This window comes from Microcebus murinus, chromosome X, assembly GCF_040939455.1.
Source record: "Microcebus murinus isolate Inina chromosome X, M.murinus_Inina_mat1.0, whole genome shotgun sequence".
NCBI classification, from domain to species: domain Eukaryota; kingdom Metazoa; phylum Chordata; class Mammalia; order Primates; family Cheirogaleidae; genus Microcebus; species Microcebus murinus.
The window spans coordinates 124,730,554-124,750,282 of NC_134136.1; the positions used below are offsets into that span (position 1 = coordinate 124,730,554).

Consider the following 19,729-nt stretch of genomic DNA (forward strand, 5'->3'; position numbering starts at 1 on the left):
TAGGTTTATTCAGATTGTCTATTTCTTCTTGTGTGAGTTGTAGCAGATTGTGTCTTTCAAGGTATTGGTCCATTTCATCTAGGTTATCAAATTTATGGGCATAATGTTGTTAATAATATTCATTTATTATATTTTTAATGTTCTTGGGATCTGTAGTGATGTTTTCTCTTTCATTTCTTTTTTTCTTCCTTTTCTTTTCTTTTCTTTTCTTTTTTTTCTTTTTTCTTTTTTTTTTTGAGACAGAGTCTCGCTCTGTTGCCTGGGCTAGAGTGCTGTGGTGTCAGCCTAGCTCACAGCAACCTCAAACTCCTGGGCTCAAGCAATCCTTCTGCCTCAGCCTCCTGAGTGGCTGGGACTATAGGCATGTGCCACCATGCCCAGCTAATTTTTTCTATATATTTTTTAGTTGTTTGGCTAATTTCTTTCTATTTTTAGTAGAGATGAGGTCTTGCTCTTGCTCAGGCTGGTCTTGAACTCTTGAACTCAAATGATCCTCCCACCTTGGCCTCCCAGAGTGCTAGGATTACAGGTGTGAGCCACCGCGCCTGGCCTCATTTCTGATATTAGCAATTTGTGTCTTCTCTTTTTTTGCTTAGTTAGCCTAGCTAGAGGCTTATCAATTTTATTGATGTTTTTAAAGAACCAGCTTTTGGTTTTGTTGATATTCTCTATCAATTTCCTCTTTTCAATTATATTGCTTTTTGCTTTAATTTTACTATTTATTTTCTTCTGCTTACTTTTGATTTGCTTTTCTTTATTAGTTTCCTAAAGTAGAAGCTTAGATTATTGATTTTTTAGATTATTTATTGATTATTTTAGATTATTTTGTATGAAACTAAAGGAAACCAAAGTAGGAAATCAAAGAAGAGCACTTGACTCCATGGATGGTAACCTGTTACTGGCAAGGAGGTGTGTTGCGGGGCATAAGCAAGGAATTGTAGGAACTTTCCTTGATGTCCTGCCGGGACCTGAGCTGAACTCTGAAGGAGCTCATAGGACTAATACACATCATATTTATTCCTTTTGATAATATGATCAGACCTGCTGGCACCACGAGCAACATGGCAGCACCTCTGAGTATGGTAAGACCATTAAGCCTCAACACCTCCTAAATATGAGTGTTGGGCCCTGCACTCCTGTATCAGTGTATAACTGAGTTCATGTAATCTGACTGTTTACTAGTAACTCTAGTGTACAGAATGGAGGACAGAGATAATGTGAGGTAGGGTCAGTTCTGAGCCACTATGTTAGCCCTATCTCTGCCAGCGTCAGCCACTATCAGAGTAGTGGCCAGAATCAAAATATGTTTATATCACAACATTAAATATGCCTTTCACTGTGCTGAGCAAACGATAGACTGCTTTCCCTTCTCCTGTTGATGATTTTCATGGTGATCTTGGTAAAATTCAGGAGTGGCTATGACCCATTGTACAGTAAAAAAGTAATGCCCTATGGAGCCACCAATCAGAATGCTGAGCAAGCCACCTGCTCCCTCCAATCTGAGCTCTGGTCCCTCATGCATAACATGGAAATAATACTATTTCTTGCTCTGTGGGACAGTTATGAATACTGAACAAGGTATCAGGTAAAAACAATTGCCTGGATGCAATAAATGGCTCAATTGTTGCGAGTTTTTTCCCTTTAGTCCATATTCAATCCTTATCTTGATTGTGTTTTTGACTCTAGGAGCTCTGCTTCTCCTTTCTCACTGGATTTGCTGAATGCTGAGCCAACAGCCCCTCCCACCATTATCAGGTAGTGAAAGCACTCATTTTGTTCAAGGAAGCAGTATGTCTAGTCCTGAGGGGGTCCCCTCAAGATTTTTCCAGTCATGGCTATCATGATCCCATTTGTCCAATGATAGTTTGTCAGCCTCCCCACAGCTAGCAGTGGACATGTGACACAGTTCTGCCCAATGAGGTGTACAGGCAATGTTTGGGGGGTTTCTGTAGAAAAGGCTATTTCTTAATAAGAACAGATTGGAAAGAAGAAGATGATGGTATTTGGAATGTGATAGATATGCCTGGAGCCATGCTGGTACAAGCATGAGGTCACAGAATCAACTTGCTGAAAATGGTGGGGCAGGAGTATGGATGCCTTGGTGTCTTTGTGGGTCCCTGAGCAGCTAAATCAGCACAAGTGTACTTTCAGACTTCTTGTCTCAAGAAATAGAAAAGTGAGGCCCTATTGATCATTAGCTCTAAACTTTAGCTTAAACTCATTTGAAGGTATCTTTTAGAAATACTAATGCCTTGACCCCATACTCAGAAATTCTGATTTCATTAGTCTATATTGTGATGAATTGGGACATTTTAAAAACCTTCTGCTATAAAAACTTTCTGTTAATTTTTTTTTTTTTTTTTTTGAGACAGACTCTCACTTTGTTGCCCAGACTGGAGTGAGTGCCATGGCATCAGCCTAGCTCACAGCAACCTCAAACTCCTGGGCTCAAGTGATCCTCCTGCCTCAGCCTCCCAAGTAGCTGGGACTACAAGCATGCGCCACCATGCCTGGCTAATTGTTTCTATATATATTAGTTGGCCAATTAATTTCTTTCTATTTATAGTAGAGATGGGGTCTCACTCTTGCTCAGGCTGGTTTCGAACTCCTGACCTTGAGCAATCCGCCCGCCTCAGCCTCCCAGAGTGCTACGATTACAGGCATGAGCCAGTACGCCCGGCCTAAACTTTCTGTTATTAATACCATCAAGCTATAATATTATAAGAACCCATGTGTAGATCATACCCCGCTTTAACAATCATAAACTCTTGGTCAATCTTATTTCATCTATACTCAGTAATTTTCCCCACCTCTCCAGGTTAGCTTCAGGCAAATTCCAGACATCTTATCAGTTAATCCATATGTATTGCAGAATATGTTTCTCAAAGTAAAAGACACCTTAAAAGTACTACTTTAAAAATAGAATACATGCTGGTGGGCACAGTGTCTCATGCCTGTAATCCTAGCACTCTGGGAGGCTGAGGTGGGAGGATAGTTTGAGCTCAGGAGTTCGAGACCAGCCTGAGTAAGAGCGAGACCCCTGTCTCTACTAAAAATAGAAAGAAATTAGCTGGACAACTAAAAATATATAGACAAAATTAGCCAGGCATGGTGGCGTATACCTGTAGTCCCAGCTACTCAGGAGGCTGAGGCAGAAGGATGGCTTGAGCCTAGGAGTTTGAGGTTGCTGTGAGCTAGGCTGACACCATAGTACTCTAGCCTAGGTGACAGAGTGAGACTCTGTTTCAAAAACATATATATATATATATATGTATAATACATGCCATTATCATTCCTAAATAATAATGAAAAATTGCTTAATATCTTGAAGTTTCATTCACACATAAAATTTCCCTATTGTCTCATAGGTATTAATGTTTTCACCAACTCCAGATCTCATTGAGACTCATGCATTGTAATTGATTGATATGCCTGTTAGTCTCTGAAAAATTCACACTCTCTCTCTCTTCTTCTCTTTCTTATGAGACATGAATCTTTTGTTTTATGGAGTCATCCATATGTTGGATTTTGTTGATTTCTTTTCATTGGCATTGTTTAACACACTCCTCTGTGTCTTGCTATTCCTGTAAATTGGGATTTAGATCTAGGATTTTCATTATATTTTGGTTTGATGTTTCAGCAAAAATAACTCAAAAGAAGTTTTGCATAAATCCATCAGGAGACACATACTGAATGGTTGTCTTTCCTTTGTAATGGGAATAGATATTGGTGGTCACTGCCTAGATCACTTATGTAATTTGAGGCTTAATATGGAGATGTTTTAAGTCTATCTGCCTTTCTTCATTTGTTAAATAGAATTCTCTCATGAGAAATTTTCTTCATCCTTATTTGGTTATCAAGTGTTTTAGTTCATATACCAAACACATGATAATTGTTTCATTTTTTGCCTCTTTTTACCCAATTTCAAAATAATGAATTTATTTCCCAGCATTTAAAACTTTTTTTAGTTTAAAACATTTTTAATTGCCAAATAGAAATTGTATATATTCGTGGTGCCCAACATGGTGTTTTGAAATATGTAGACTCTGTGGAATGGCTAAATCAAGCTAATTAACATATGAATTCCCTCACATACTAATCATTTTTTCTAGTGAAAACACTTACAATATATTCTCCTAGCAATTTTCAAGACCTGGATTTTTATAATGGAGGAATGAGATCTTTTTCCTTTAGAGCTAACTAAATACTAAAAATATAATCACATTTGATGTGTTTGAATGCATGTTAGTTATTATTCTTATTGGCACTCAAATTTTCCCAACATGATACAAGCTCATAATCTGAATTGGCCTACTAGAACACAGGGCAATCACAAAGCAGGTGCTTAGTAAATGTGTGTTGAATGTATGCCAAATGACTTAGTGAGGTGTATTGACATCATACTTGATGGTTTTATTATAACACTATATTACTGTGTCCTTTCCTCCACCAGATGTTTACAACTGACATTACTACTTTACTGTCTTTGGTGTTATTCAAGTATTACTGCATTTGCAGACAGAAAAATAAGGCTCACTCTCCTTTATTAGATCTTTCTACTTTATTGGGGAGCAAGTGACCTCAACTAGGCTCATGGATTTGATTATCTTTTGGCTTGCAAAATTCATTTCCTCACATTACCATTAATTCTTAAGCTGTTTGCTCTGTGCTAGTCTGTGCAGTCATCTGCTATTGCTCTACTTCCCAGAACCTTGCATAGCTCAAATTTCCTCTTTCCATAGCACATCTTCTTACTATAAGCCAGAGCTCCTGTAGAAGTAGTTTGTCCATAAATCACCAACTGTCTTTTCTATGATTCTTAATCTCAATGTTTTTTTCCCATTATGGGTGTGTATGTTGAGGACTAATGAGTGTTCAGGCCTTGGCCACATCAAAGACCCCTTCGTGAGCAGCCTCTTTTTTCCTACACTTTAGTTTTCTGATTTCTAACATGGGACTAAAAGCTTGTTCTCCTGTGTTGCTGCATGAAAATTCTAGAATGTGTAAAATATTGTACACTGTACATATGTTTACTTGGTGGCTTAGTTCATTAGTATTACTATAACATAATACTTGAGACTAGGTAATTTGTAAAGAACTTCTGTTTATTTTTATTTCTCACAGTTCTGGAGGCTAGAAGTCCTAGATCAAAGTGCCAGCAATTTCAGTGTCAGGTGAAGGCCTAGTCTTTGCTTCCAAAATAGCACTTTGTTGCTGTGTCCCCGAGAGTGGCCAAATGCTGTGTCCTTACATGGTAGAATGCAGAATGGCAAAAGGGCTGGACACTGTGTGAAGCCTCATTTATTTATTTATGTATTTATTTGTTAGCTTATTGCACTGCTAGTTATATATGAAGCCTCTTTTATAAGGGACTTAATCCTATTCATGAGAAAAGTGCCCTCATGACTTAATCACTTCCTAAAGGCCCCACCTCTTAATACTTTTGCATTGGAGATTAAGTTTCAACATGAATTTTGAAGGGGACACACACATTCAAACCATAGCACTTGGATACAGGCAGTCGCAATAAGAAGTGTTGGATTAAATGTAAGAGAATTAGACAACCCCTTGAATTTACCCCATTACTCAGAGAGAATAGATTAATATTCACAAAGAGATTGCTGCAATATATGCAGAGATTTGTTTGTCATCATGGAAATCTATAGAGATACTATATTACTTTCACCTTTTAACCTGTAAAATAGACTTTCTGGGTGAACTACTCCAGCCCTTGGCTATCAGGCAATTTTGTTCATGCTGAGGGTACTTCACCAAATTTGATTATTGCAATTGTGGGTACTGGTAGAAAATGAAAAAGGCTAAGTGACTAATAATCTATTTTGGGGAGTTCTTCATATTCTCCATGTTGTGTGTGAATTAGTCTGAAAACAACAGAGTTGTAGTGTTGGCTCTGATTTTTGTAGCTCCATCATCACCTAGCACTGGAAGTACTGGATGAGTAATGGTGTGGGCATTGCAGGAACTGGGGACTGCCTCAAAAGGGAGATACAGTTTCCCCCTTTTAACTTCACATTTGGGCCATGTGGGTAGGCTATTCTCATGCTTGGCTATCAGGCATTTCAGCTCTGGCTAAGATTGCTGTCCCGTACTTTATTGTAGTAGTGGTGGGTACTCGTGTTTGAAAATGAAGTTGTTGAAGTGACTTATAATTCTCACCTCTGTGGTTCTTTCTAGCCTTCATGCATCCTTGCAACTAGCACCTCAGAGTGTACCAGTGGATGTAGATTCACCTCCATCTCTCAGATAAGAAAAACTGAGGCACAAATTGGTTGAGAAAATTAAACAATGAAAAAATTAGAAATGGCAGGCCTTGTGTTTGAACCCTAGCCATGTGGCACCTGTACAAGTCAGAGCTTAGTTGATGTTAACGGAATGCAGGCTATGTTACTTAGCTTAAGGATTAACATGGGAAGTTAGGGGCTTATAAATACTTTCCTTCTAGGGTCTGGAGGAACAGGATTTATTCCTGGCCTCTTAGTATGATTACCACAACCATACAGCACAATTGGCTCCCTAGGGGAGCTGCCACCTTTGCCACAGTTGGAGAGTGGAGGAATCAGGACGCTTCTACTGCAACCGTTGGTTCTAGGCACATAGTGCCTTAGTTGCTCTCCTGGAAACAGCAAACTCCACCAGAATTTTTGGCTTAAATGAGTTTTTTCCAAGCTATATCTGCACCTCTAAGTCATGCCAACCTTACCCCACATATCTTTACACTTATATTGATTCTAAATGAAATCTAGCTGGGGTGCATCAGATTGTCAGAAGGTAAAATGCATCTGGAACCCTAGTAGCATAAACTCTAGGAAGGGGAGACTTAAGCTTTCCAGGCTTTTCAGTAGAGAGAGGCATATCTGTGAATGGGACTGGAACATATGTTGAGAGAGCAAATATGAGGCATCCAGCACAGTGTTCTTAACCCTGTGTTCACCAGCTCCTCAATATTTTCCTCTTCTTCTCCTTTCAGCCCACCTTATATCACTATTCCTTAAACCTGGATGAAACTTAAAACTCTGCTTATGCCTCAGGTTGCCCAATGATGCTAGGTGTAAATTGGGGGAAGAGAGGAATCAAAAAATCTGAAAGTGTTATGTTCTCCAGTATAAACTGCTTTTATTTAATTGGAATTAAAAAAAATTATTTTATTATTCCCAAGTCCACCACCTCCCTCATACCCTAAGGATATATTCTAAATCTTTCCTCATTCTTCATTTTTCTTATTGTAATCCTCCCTCACAGTCTCCATAGGCTGATGATCCACTTCAGGAAGAAAACAAATTTTCATGAAAGAACTCTACTGAATTATCCTTTCTCTCCTAAATTTACATTTACTCTCTTAAATTTACATATTTCCATTACTTCCAGATAATTTAAGATTTTACCCTCTGCCATTTGTGATTTAACCCTGCCAAATTTCCCTGTTCCTTTCTTTGTGTGTAATGGATGATACAAGCTAGTGTGGTCTTAGAATCATATTGTCTATGTTTGAACCCCAAATCCACTATTTACTAGCTATGCAACCTTGGGTAATTCACTCAGCATCTCTAAATATTATTTTCTTATCTTTAAAATAGAGTGATAAGATTACCTTTTTCACAGGTTGGTAGGGAAAAGTAAATGAAAGAATCCATATAATGAAATAATTGAAATATGACCTACACCTAGGAAGCACTTAATAAAAGTTACTTATCAGATAGATGCAATTCAACTATGAAATACAGAGAATAAGGAGAGCTTATGCAAAAAAATCTGTTTTTTGTAATCATATCGATTGATGGTGGTAGTACTGAGACTACTATTTGTGTAGTTGGGATAAATCAAATGAATAATTATTTTATTTTCTAATTTTATCATCCCCTGTTATCACTGTGATCCAGTCTTCCTGGTTTGGCAGAAATGTATAGGATTGGCCTGGTACATCTTGTCATACTAGATAATAAATAAACTATCAAGGACTACTAGCATATTCTCAAAATCAGTCAGAACCTAACCTGAAGAGGCATCCACTGGCCAAAGATCATCAATAAGTATAGTTAGTAAAATTGTTTCAAACACCTCAAATATATATAAATCTGATAATTCATAATTATTCCTTTAAGATATCCTGGTTGTCATTTATGAAGGATTATAAGCAACTACATCATTATTTTGAAAACTCCTAAATAAAAGGAAAGAATCAAGCACTTTTCCTGCCTTTCCTTTACAATTTATATCTCAAAATAATAAAATTGTTGATGAAGGGAAATTTTTAGAGTTCCAGATAAAGAAATTTCAGATAAAGGAAGAAAAAAATGACAGAAGTACAATATCACAATTTTGCAACCTCTAATGAGATAATGTTTCTACACAATTATCATTAATTATAGCTAACTGTAAAAAGAGTTACAATCTGATCTCATGTGCTTCTTGATGGAAATAATCAAAATTCTCTTGAAGTATTCTAGTGAAAAAATTGCACCTGAATCCAGTCAAGCTTGTAGATCCAAGCTTGTAGATCCAATTATTGATATATAGAAAATACAGAGAAAAAAAAGGAATATCTAAACTATACCATAGAAAGTTGAGAATGTAAAAAAATCTGCAAGACAGATCATCCACTTTCTTCAAGGAATAAATGACATGAAAAAAGGCAGGATAGATGAGGGGGCCTGTAGATGAAAAGAAAATTAAAAGAGGTATCAAAAAAGCTAGCCAAAAGTGAACTGTAGTGTTTAAATATATACCTTTGTGTGATAAAAACTGCACAGAAAATCATATAGGTGAATGTCAGGATAGCAGTTACACTGACAGGAGGAGGGAGTGGGTTGTGGTTGAACAGGGTGAAGAAAGACCTTCTGGGTTGGCTGGCAAATTTCTATTTCTTGATTTCAGTGTGGTATAAGTGTGTTTCCCTTCTCATAAGTCAATAAGCTATAATTTTGTTTTATGTGATTTTCCATATGTGTATTTCCATAAAACACAATGAAAAATTGTTTTAAAAGAAGGAAAAGATTGAATTAAGCAATGGTTGGGTATCACCTTTTTTTTAAAGCCTTTGATGAGAAAAAATTTCTCATTTATTGATGTACTCTTAGGTAGAGGGATTGGAGATAAGCATCCTATCACACAAACCAAACAAGTTTTATCCAGGGCCAATCTCTCTGGATACAACCTGGTCAGTGTTTCTCTCTCTTGGGTTGACTCCTCCCACTAAAGCCCAAAGGTGATGAATTGTGAGGACATCCACACACTATTTCTCATTTCTCCTTTAAGGTTCTAAAAATGAAGCATCTTCTGTTCTGTACAAATATCACTAAGTAGCGATCATGCCAATATTTGCATGACCAATGCATTTGACCAAGGTGAAGGAAAAATCCCAGATCTGTCCTGCTTCCTTACATGAATTGCCTCATGTAAATACAACTGCCTAAACCTTGACAGTTTCTCCCAGACAGTTTCTCCTAGGTTCACAGAATGCCCAAGAAATGCTCTACCACATGGAGTATTGCCCAAAGGTCTCTCTGTGCATTCCACTTCTCAGTTCTTATTTGTTATGAATAGTTTTGCACATCCTCTTTATGTCACAGTAAATAATTAAGCCATTACCTGAGGCAAAAAGAAGGAAGGGGTTTGATTTTTAAAGCTTTGGGAACAGCATAGAGCTAGTAAAATAGTGGCAGCCCCAGAATGAAAATATCAAAGGTCTAAGTCTGCCATACACAGGGCTTTTTTTTCCTACCCCATAAAGTCTGAAGAACACAATTCTTAAGTTATAAATCAGTTACTTGGTTTTATAATATATTGCTTTGTTGTTGGATTTATATAATATCTAACTCTATTACTCCATCTTGTACTGGCAAATTGTATTATTCCTGGGTTGTGGTTTTTTTAGTTGCTTGTTTTTTTCTATGTCAGTTTCCACTAAATTTACAAACAAGGTCAGCTAGGCCCTGGCTCAAATGGTAACTCTTTCTGAGGGTGAGATTCTATTGATTAGAGTCTTAAGGACTTTGTCCATCTCAGGAGTCATAATTGGTTTAACTAGGCCTACACCTACAGCCCATGCCATTACCAGTAACTGAGGAGGGATCCAACATGGCAGTGATTCTTTCTTAGCGCAAACCCAGCACCAGCAGTGAGTAGGGTTCCAGACCCCCAGAAAGAGGCAGGAAAACCCATGGCCTGTGCACCCACAGTGTACTCTGGGGAGGTGCTACTGGTGAGTAGGGCAAGTATACCCAGAATATAAATTAGTTGGAAAAATAAAAGTGATCTGAGTCCAATACTTGCCTATGCGATCCACCACTGAATGGCAGGCCTGCAATTGTCCATGAACCTGCATATCATGGGACAAGGCTTTCTTTGAAAATTCTCTCCCTGCAGACAGCCAGAGTGTTTAACATGAAAAGAAGTTGTAATCTCATCTTTATACAGAAGCCATCAGCAGAAATTATAGGCTTATGGGGGCCCCCTGGAAAAGGCAAAATCAAAAGGCCTCTGGATTTTAAATTAATGAGTGATCTGAAGTTGCATTTCCCAAGGTCAGCTACATCTCATGTATTTCGTGAGTTCCTCCGTTGTCACTGCTTATTTCTCCCTTCTGTTGCTGGCAGTTAACCCATATCCTGCCTCCCATTTGTTCAATAGGAATTTTCATTTTTACTTGAATCTTTGAGTAGAACCAGGTGTACTTGTCTGGGTTTAATCATTAGATTTTGGACAAATTGCTTTCCTATATCCTGTGAACAAAAGTGAATGGAAATTTTCATTTTAGAAATTGTACTTTTGTACTTAGCCCCTGGCTGAGAAGTTAGAAGGCCGAGCGTACGGATGGCAGCGAGGGGTCAATCCAAGAAAGATCGCGTTGGGTCGGGGGTGGAGGAGTCGGAAGTGGTTGGGGTTTGGGGGAGGAGATCCGCTCACACACAAGAGGAGAGTGTTGAGCCGCCATATCTGCTGCTGCCGCCGCAGTAGCGAATGCAGCATCGGCACTCGGCTGCCTCCGCGGTGCCGCTAAGGATCTTGTAGCTACCGCTTGGCCCTTTGCTCTTGGCTGCCTTACACCCGCTGGCGGAACCCGCTCCCTCCCTGCCGCACATCAGGTCCTGAGACCATGGATCCGGGCAGCAGCAGCAGCGACTCGGCACCCGACTGCTGGGACCAGGTGGACATGGAAACCCCGGGTTTGGCCCCGAGTGGGGACGGAGTCCCCTCAGCGGTGGCCGAGGCCCAGCGCGAGCCCCTCAGCTCGGCCTTCAGCCGTCAGCTCAACGTCAACGCCAAACCCTTCGTGCCTAACGTCCACGCCGCGGAGTTCGTGCCGTCCTTCCTGCGGGGCCCGGCCCAGCCCCCCACCCCCCTGGCCAGCTTCGCCAGCAACGATGAAACCTGTACCAGCGCGGGAGACCCTCAAGGTAAATGGCCGGGACGGGGGGCACCTGTGGAACCTTCCAAAGAGGAGCTGTTAGTGTTATGTGAAGGTTCCAATTCAGCGGTTACCATGGAACTTTCAGAACCCATTGTAGAAAATGGAGAGGTGGAAATGGCCCTAGAAGAATCATGGGAGCACAGTAAAGAAGTAAGTGAAGCCGAACCTGGGGGTGGTTCCTTGGGAGACTCAGGGACCCCAGAAGAAAGTGGCCAGGAAATGATGGAGGAGAAAGAGGAAATGAGAAAATCGAAATCTGTGCTCATACCCTCAGGTGCTCCTAAGAAAGAACACGTAAATGTGGTATTCATTGGGCATGTAGATGCTGGTAAGTCAACCATTGGAGGACAGATAATGTTTTTGACGGGAATGGTTGACAAAAGGACACTTGAGAAATATGAAAGAGAAGCTAAGGAGAAAAACAGAGAAACTTGGTATTTATCCTGGGCCCTAGATACAAATCAGGAAGAACGAGACAAGGGTAAAACAGTAGAAGTGGGTCGTGCCTATTTTGAAACAGAAAAGAAGCATTTCACAATTTTAGATGCTCCTGGCCACAAGAGTTTTGTCCCAAATATGATTGGTGGTGCGTCTCAAGCAGATTTGGCTGTGCTGGTAATCTCTGCCAGGAAAGGAGAGTTTGAAACTGGATTTGAAAAAGGTGGACAGACAAGAGAACATGCGATGTTGGCCAAAACAGCAGGGGTGAAACATTTAATTGTGCTCATTAATAAGATGGATGATCCCACAGTAAATTGGAGCAGTGAGAGATATGAAGAATGTAAAGATAAACTGGTGCCCTTTTTGAAAAAAGTTGGCTTCAGTCCAAAAAAGGACATTCACTTTATGCCCTGCTCAGGACTGACAGGGGCAAATATTAAGGAGCAATCAGAGTTCTGCCCTTGGTACACTGGATTACCATTCATTCCATATTTGGATAATTTGCCAAACTTCAATAGATCAATTGATGGACCAATTAGGCTGCCAATTGTGGATAAGTACAAGGATATGGGCACTGTGGTCCTGGGAAAGCTGGAATCAGGATCCATTTTTAAAGGCCAGCAGCTTGTGATGATGCCAAATAAGCACAATGTGGAAGTTCTTGGAATACTTTCTGATGATACTGAAACTGACTTTGTGGCCCCAGGTGAAAACCTCAAAATCAGATTGAAGGGAATTGAAGAAGAAGAGATTCTCCCAGGATTCATACTTTGTGATCCTAGTAATCTTTGCCATTCGGGACGCACGTTTGATGTTCAGATAGTGATTATTGAGCACAAATCCATCATCTGCCCAGGTTATAATGCGGTGCTTCATATTCATACTTGTATTGAGGAAGTTGAGATAACAGCCTTAATCTCCTTGGTAGACAAAAAGTCAGGAGAAAAAAGTAAGACACGACCCCGCTTCGTGAAACAAGATCAAGTCTGCATTGCCCGTCTAAGGACAGCAGGAACTATCTGCCTCGAGACATTCAAAGATTTTCCTCAGATGGGTCGCTTTACTTTAAGAGATGAGGGTAAGACCATTGCGATTGGGAAAGTTCTGAAACTGGTCCCAGAGAAGGACTAAGTAATTTTCTTGATGCCTTTGCACAATACTGTGAGGATAATTCACTGCAAAAGTTCACCACCTCTTATTTACTGCCCATTGACAGACTTTTCTTCATATTTTGCAAAGAGAAATTCACAGCAAAAATTCATGTTTTGTCAGCTTTCTCATGTTGAGATCTCAGTTATGTCACTATTGAATTTACCCTCGAGTTTCCTTCCTCTATACCACTCTGCTTCCTTGGACAAAATCAGTAATAGCTTTATAAGTGATGTGGATGTAATTGCCTATAATAATGAAAAATTAATTTATTTTTTAATTTTTCATTTTCCTTTAGGATAATTAGACAACCCTTGTTCCACACAGATCAAATCAGAGTGTATCAGTGTGTGTGTGTGCACATGTTAAAAAGACGACTAACATGTGAATAAAATACTCCATTTGAAACTCTTTGGTATTTGAAATGCTTTTGAATAATATTTAAAATTCGTATGTACTACTATTCAGTTAGTGTTTTTAATTTCTCAAGTATTTGAATATGTTTTATCACTTGGACTTTTTTTTTTTGAGACAGAGTCTCACTTTGTTGCCCAGGCTAGAGTGAGTGCCGTGGCGTCAGCCTAGCTCACAGCAACCTCAAACTCCTGGGCTCAAGCAATCCTGCTGCCTCAGCCTCCCGAGTAGCTGGGACTACAGTCATGCGCCACCATGCCTGGCAAATTTTTCTATATGTATTAGTTGGCTAATTTCTTTCTATTTATAGTAGAGACAGGGTCTCGCTCTTGCTCAGGCTGGTTTCGAACTCCTGACCTCGAGCCATCCACCTGCCTCGGCCTCCCAGAGTGCTAGGATTACAGGCGTGAGCCACCACACCCGGCCTTATCACTTGGACTTTTAAAAACTATCCTCCACTGCTTTAAACGAGGAATATACAAACAGCACACAAGTTTGTATTAAAGGAAAAAATTTTAATTTTGAAAAAAAATTATTTTAGGGCTCTTCCCAATAAGCTTTGTTGTTGTTGTCCCACTTGGTTCAATAAAGGAGCCTTTCTGCTTCCCCCATTGTGATTTGAAAATGAAAGACTCAGGCCATCTTTATTTGTACAGTAATTCCTCACTTAACATCATTGATAGGTTCTTGGAAACTTCAACTTTAAGGGAGATGACGTATGGCAGGTCCCCCAAAACATCATTCAACAGTATTTTGTTATAAAGTTGATGAGGCAAATATAATTTTGTTATGTGTCGTTTCACTTAGAGTCACAGTTTCCAAGAACCTATCAACAACATTAAGTGAAAACTTACTGTTTTCCTTCAGGTACCATAACATTGAGCATGTCCAAATTACAAATATACTTGGGGATTCAGACCATATGTTGACTAGACTTTTATCTGTATTCCATCATCCTAACATGCTCCTTGGTTTTGTTCACCATGAAACTTATGATGTGGGACACAGCACAATAAGGGGCATAACTATTGAGAAGATGCTTGCAATGAGGCCATAGGTCATTTAGTAAAAAGTAAGGGTTAAGGAGAGTCCTGAGCTGGGAAATGAGACCACTTCACCCTTCTACACTTAAGTGCTTGGAATTGATAGGAAAGAGAGAAGGTCATTTTTATAATTAGATCACAATCTACTCTTGGGGTCAGAAGCACTGGACATTTCTCTAAACTTCTTGAGGAAAACACCAATTGTGGATTCTGATGTGGCTATACTTATTGCCTGGAGAGCAGCCTTGTAACCTGCATACCTATGGACAGCTGAAGAACTTTCTGTCTTGGTAAGTGAGGTAGTGGCCCAGTGCAAACACCTGCCCAATGGTGGGCAGAGCCAGTTTCTCGTGGGCATAGTAAGAGGCGGTTTGCTTTTCTGGCAAACCTCACACTTGTGGCCATGTTGAACAGGTGTGGAGACTGCTGTCACAATACCCTGGGCCCATGCTCAGGCAAAGGCAGTGTCCCCTTCTTCATGGTCCCTTTGTGTACCAGTGTACATCCAGGGTGCCTAACCTTTCAGAGATAGCCACACTGGTCTTGTCAGAGCATTAGTAGTATGGCTCAACTGTGAATCATCCATCATAGATTTTCATGGCACCCACATGGGAAATGAGGACTTTTACTCTGTCATATGTCAATCAACCTAATCCACAGGCATGTGCCCCATACTATCTTGGACCCAGTTATTTAATCATTAGAATATCACTAGCAAGAGTTTCATCTTTATCATAAGGGTTTCCCTTATTCTTGATTCTGTGTGCTGAACCAATCCAGTACTTGAGTTTTGCCCTGGCAGCCACTTTTTTAAGAAAAATTACTTTTGATGCTGCATCAATCTCACTGTTTTGTAATTTTATTAATTTACCAATAGGATTCTTGTGGATATCTTCCACTGATAGGCCAAAACCACAAGCCAGGACAGAATTATTTGTTTCCATCCAATTTGAATAATTTCCCATTAAAACTGGCTCCTAGATATCTTTCTCAGTCAGTTGTTTAGCAGTTTCTCTACTAGGAGCTCTGAATTGTATATGTAAATAAATATATAAAAATACACACTATATATGTATACGTTATATATATGCTGTATACATAATATACAGTAAATATATAATATATAACCTGTGTGTGTGTGTGTGTGCGCACATGCCTTCAGAGAAAAGGATATAAATCTTTGGAAGTAGATTTTAGAAACCAATTATTTGCATTTCAGTGAGAAGCAGATCATCCAGGTGGTTGGAGACACTAGACTCTGGCTCTTTAAGAAAGTAGATATAAATTCATGGTAACATTTCTTTCTAACTTCCTGGATATTTTACTTTATAGTTGTTGATACCTGGGGGTGTTTTTCAATACTCCAAATTGGAGCCATTCACAAACATGGTACTAGTTTCCTTAGGACGTCCAATTACTTAATAAAGCCATATTCAGGGAAGTGTCCCTTCAGAGGTACCCTTTTGCCTCCAATTCAGACCAGTTTAACTTAACTATCCTCAGAGCTTCACCTCCAGTTCCTAGCAGCCAAGATAATGCAGAATCTCCTCAAGTCTGGCTGAATGCATGCTGTAAGTAAAGTACACTATAAACTTCCTACTTCATGCTTTCTCAGTGTCTACCCATTGGCTCTTGGGAACTTTTCTCCCAAGGTTCCTTCTTTATTCCTCTGGCTATTATGGGACAAATCTGAGGAGTTTCAAGTAAAGGGGCGAACTTATTCTGTATTTCAGCAAAGACCCAAAAGGGAAAGAAGGGGGAAATTTTGGTCTAGGTAGAAGCTCGAAGACCTCCATGTTGCTCACTTTGAGCATCTTTCTCTGGTACCCAGAAAAAATTGCCAGTGCTTTTCTTCTACACTAATCCTCTCTCAAAGTAGACCCTCCTTTCATAGTATCATGATTTTTGGTTCACTACAATGCAAGAACCTGCCCTTTTAAATGTTTACTTATATATATTTTGCCGTGCAAATACTCAACTCACTCAGTTAAACGGGACTGTAAAGTAGCAGGGAGATACTTAGTCATCATGTCATGGTCATTAAAAAAGAAACTATCTAACAACCACAGTTCTGTGAAAGCCTGAGCATTTGAACATGTTCACATTCCCCCAATGCCTGTTTTCATATTCAGTATAACTATATTTTCTGTTGAGACTTGGCATATTTCTAGTTTTCAGTTACAGTATCTACTTATAGTTGGCCATTGAGGGAAAGGAGAATTTGATCCGAGACTTCTCCCCAGTGTCACTACTTATTACTTCCATGGAGTGGAAAAAGTGGACTTGCCTTAGAATTTGGGAGAGGCTTTTTCCAAGCAACCCGTGTGTGTTTGTTAACGTTAGACAAATCACCAAAATCAACAAGAAAGAGAAAAAAGAAAAGAATCTACTGACTGAACATGCCATGTATCAGAAAACAGAGGGGAAGAAAGCTTTATTTACATACAAAAGAGCACAGCTTACAATTTTACACTATGTAGCCTGCAGAAAATTGAATATTGGCTTGCCACACAGTTCAATCTTGCATTCAACTATGCCAGATTGTTTAGAAGAAATGTGTCTAAATTCTAGGGAGATTCTCTCTTCCCATACGTTGCCTTAAAATAATTGTAGTCTCTTTTGATAAATCAGTGTTGATAAAAGTTTCAGGCGCTAGGACTCAGGCATCAATCAAAAGGGATTGCAGCAAAGGCCCTTATTTTCTACTCAATAGTAAACAATCTGGATTTGCATAAACATAATTTGCAAACATTTCTCAGCCCTCTAATGAAGCTATTTCTCTCTTTAGTTGCTGAACTTTTCTAAAAGTCCATGCAGAAATATTGGAACCTGGTCTCAGTTATAGATGAGAGGACAAAAAAAAAAAAAAAAAGGATTTGTTCACAGTCAAGCTGCTGTACACAATCATGCCACTGCATTTCTCACTTGATATGATATATGTCCAATATATATCCAATTATAGCTCTTTCACATTTGGGGCACCAAGTAAAGGCTTCTTCTATTCTCTAACAGAAACTTAGATGAATTATCTCCTCCTGAGACTGCTTTAATTTGCTCTACTGCAGTCTAACGGTGACTTTTTGCCACACCCATAAATTCACAGAAGAAAGACTCATTGTCACATGGAAAGTGACCAAGAAATACCCCAAATGGCTTCTGCAGATTTAGCTGGCAGTCCCTGGATTAAATATTAGTGTTTGATCTCCACCCTTGAATTTCTTTTTGCACTCTGCTTTAATTGATGTTCCTATGACATATATTATTTACCTTTCTAGACTGCCTTAACTTCTTTTGCCAATTTGGTAGTGTATAAGTGGATAGGTGAAATAAAATGTAGTATTACGTTTATTAAACATCCAAAGGCTTAGATCCTGAGTGATGCTAATGACAGAGCACTGCATCCCCATCCAAGATCTTCAGTGTGAGCTAAACCTAAAAGAGCTCTTATCTTAAAGGGTAGATGATCCACAAGCATAAATTTTATACATTTAAGAAATTAATTCAGATAATTTAAAGGTCAGAAGATATATTTAAGGAGGCTCTAACCTTAAAGCATGGTTACTGATGCCAGATAAAAGATCACTTTACAAGATCCTGGTGGTGAATAAAATATCGTGATTAAATGTTAACAAAATTCAAGAACTGTTTGCCTCCATGTACAGCACACTATTCAAGGCCTGGAGGGAAAGTGGGGGCATGAGAAAGATGATACTGATTTCCTAGCAGAATCTGAGCTGTGCCCACAGGTGGCCAGGGGACAAATGTATATCACATTCATTGTTAAGTCAAAGAAGTCAAAGCTGCAGACAGGTACAGGTAGGCAGCGTGGCAGCCAGTTCTGAGGATGGACCCCCCAAGTATGAGTGTTAGACTCCACACCATCTACCAATGCCTGACTGAATTAGTGGCACCCAAGATACCCCATGTGACCAGAGTGTGCAGACTGGTAGTTAAAATGAGGGGCAAGTTCTACTCAGGGCGACTCTTGGGCCCTCAACCCTGCCAACAGCTCCCATCATCAGGATGGTGGCCAGAATCAGAATATGTTCTCCTCCTGACATGGGCTATGCCTAGCACTGTGCTGAGCAAACAAGGGAACTCTTTCCCTTTTCATGCTATTTCCGACAGAGACCTTGGTAACCCACAAACTTGGCTATAACCCATGGCAGGGAGAAAAAGTAATGCCCCATGGAGCCCCCAGTAAGAATGCTGAGCAAAGCACCTGGCCCTTCCCCTGTGAGCCTCTGGTCTCTCATGCATTGATGTGGAGATAATGCCAGTTGCTTGTTTGTAAGACTGTTCTAAGGACTGAACAAGGTTCAGGTACAAAAAGTGCCTGGACATAGTATGTGGCTCAATTATTGTGAGTTTATTCCCTTGAGTCCATATCAAATGCCTACCCCTGGCTATGTTTTTGACCCTAGGAGTTCTGCTTTTCCTTTCTCACTAGATTTGCTGACTGCAGACCCAACAGCCCTTTCTAGCAATATCAGGTGGTAAAAACACTGATTTTGTTCAAGGAAGCAATATGTCTTGTCCTGAGGGGGCTCCCTCAAGATTTTTTCAGTCATGTCTATCATGATACCCTTTTGTCTGATGATGGTTTTTCAGCCTCCCCTGCAACTATCAGTGGACATGTGACACAGTTCTGCCCCATGAGGTGTACAAGGAATGTGTTGGGACTTCTGTAGAAGATACTATTTCTTTTTTTTTTTTTTCTTTAAGAAGATTTTTTCTTTTTTTTTATTTCGGCATATTATGGGGGTACAAATTTTAAGGTTTCAATAAATGCCCTTTCCTCCCCTCCCCCCACAAGTCTGAGTCTCCATCATGACCATCCCCCAGATGGTGCACATCTCACTCATTATGTATGTATATACCCGCCCCACTCCCCCCTCTCACCTGCCCAATACCCTATTACTGTAGCACCTATGTGTCCACTTAGATGCTGCTCAGTTAATACCAGTTTGCTGGTGAGTATATGTGGTGCTTGTTTTTCCATTCTTGGGATACTTCACTTAGTAGTATGGGTTCCAGCTCTAACCAGGAAAATATAAGATGTGCTATATCACCGTTGTTTCTTAGAGCTGAATAGTACACCATGGTATACATATACCACATTTTATTAATCCATTCTTGGATTGATGGGCACTTGAGCTGTTTCCACAGCCTTGCAATTATGAATTGTGCTGCTATAAACATTTGAGTGCAGGTGTCTTTTTTGTAGAGTGTCATTGGATCTTTGGGGTAGATG

General features: G+C 39.7%; 1 protein-coding gene across 1 annotated transcript; it reads left to right on the plus strand.

Annotated features, from left to right (window-relative positions):
* The first annotated feature begins 10,915 nt into the window (after positions 1-10,915).
* Positions 10,916-13,436, plus strand: GSPT2 (G1 to S phase transition 2). Its single transcript, XM_012755842.2, has one exon. It carries the CDS (start codon positions 11,114-11,116, stop codon positions 12,998-13,000), a length of 1,887 nt encoding a protein of 628 aa, XP_012611296.1. The 5' UTR covers positions 10,916-11,113; the 3' UTR covers positions 13,001-13,436.
* The last annotated feature ends 6,293 nt before the right edge of the window (positions 13,437-19,729 follow it).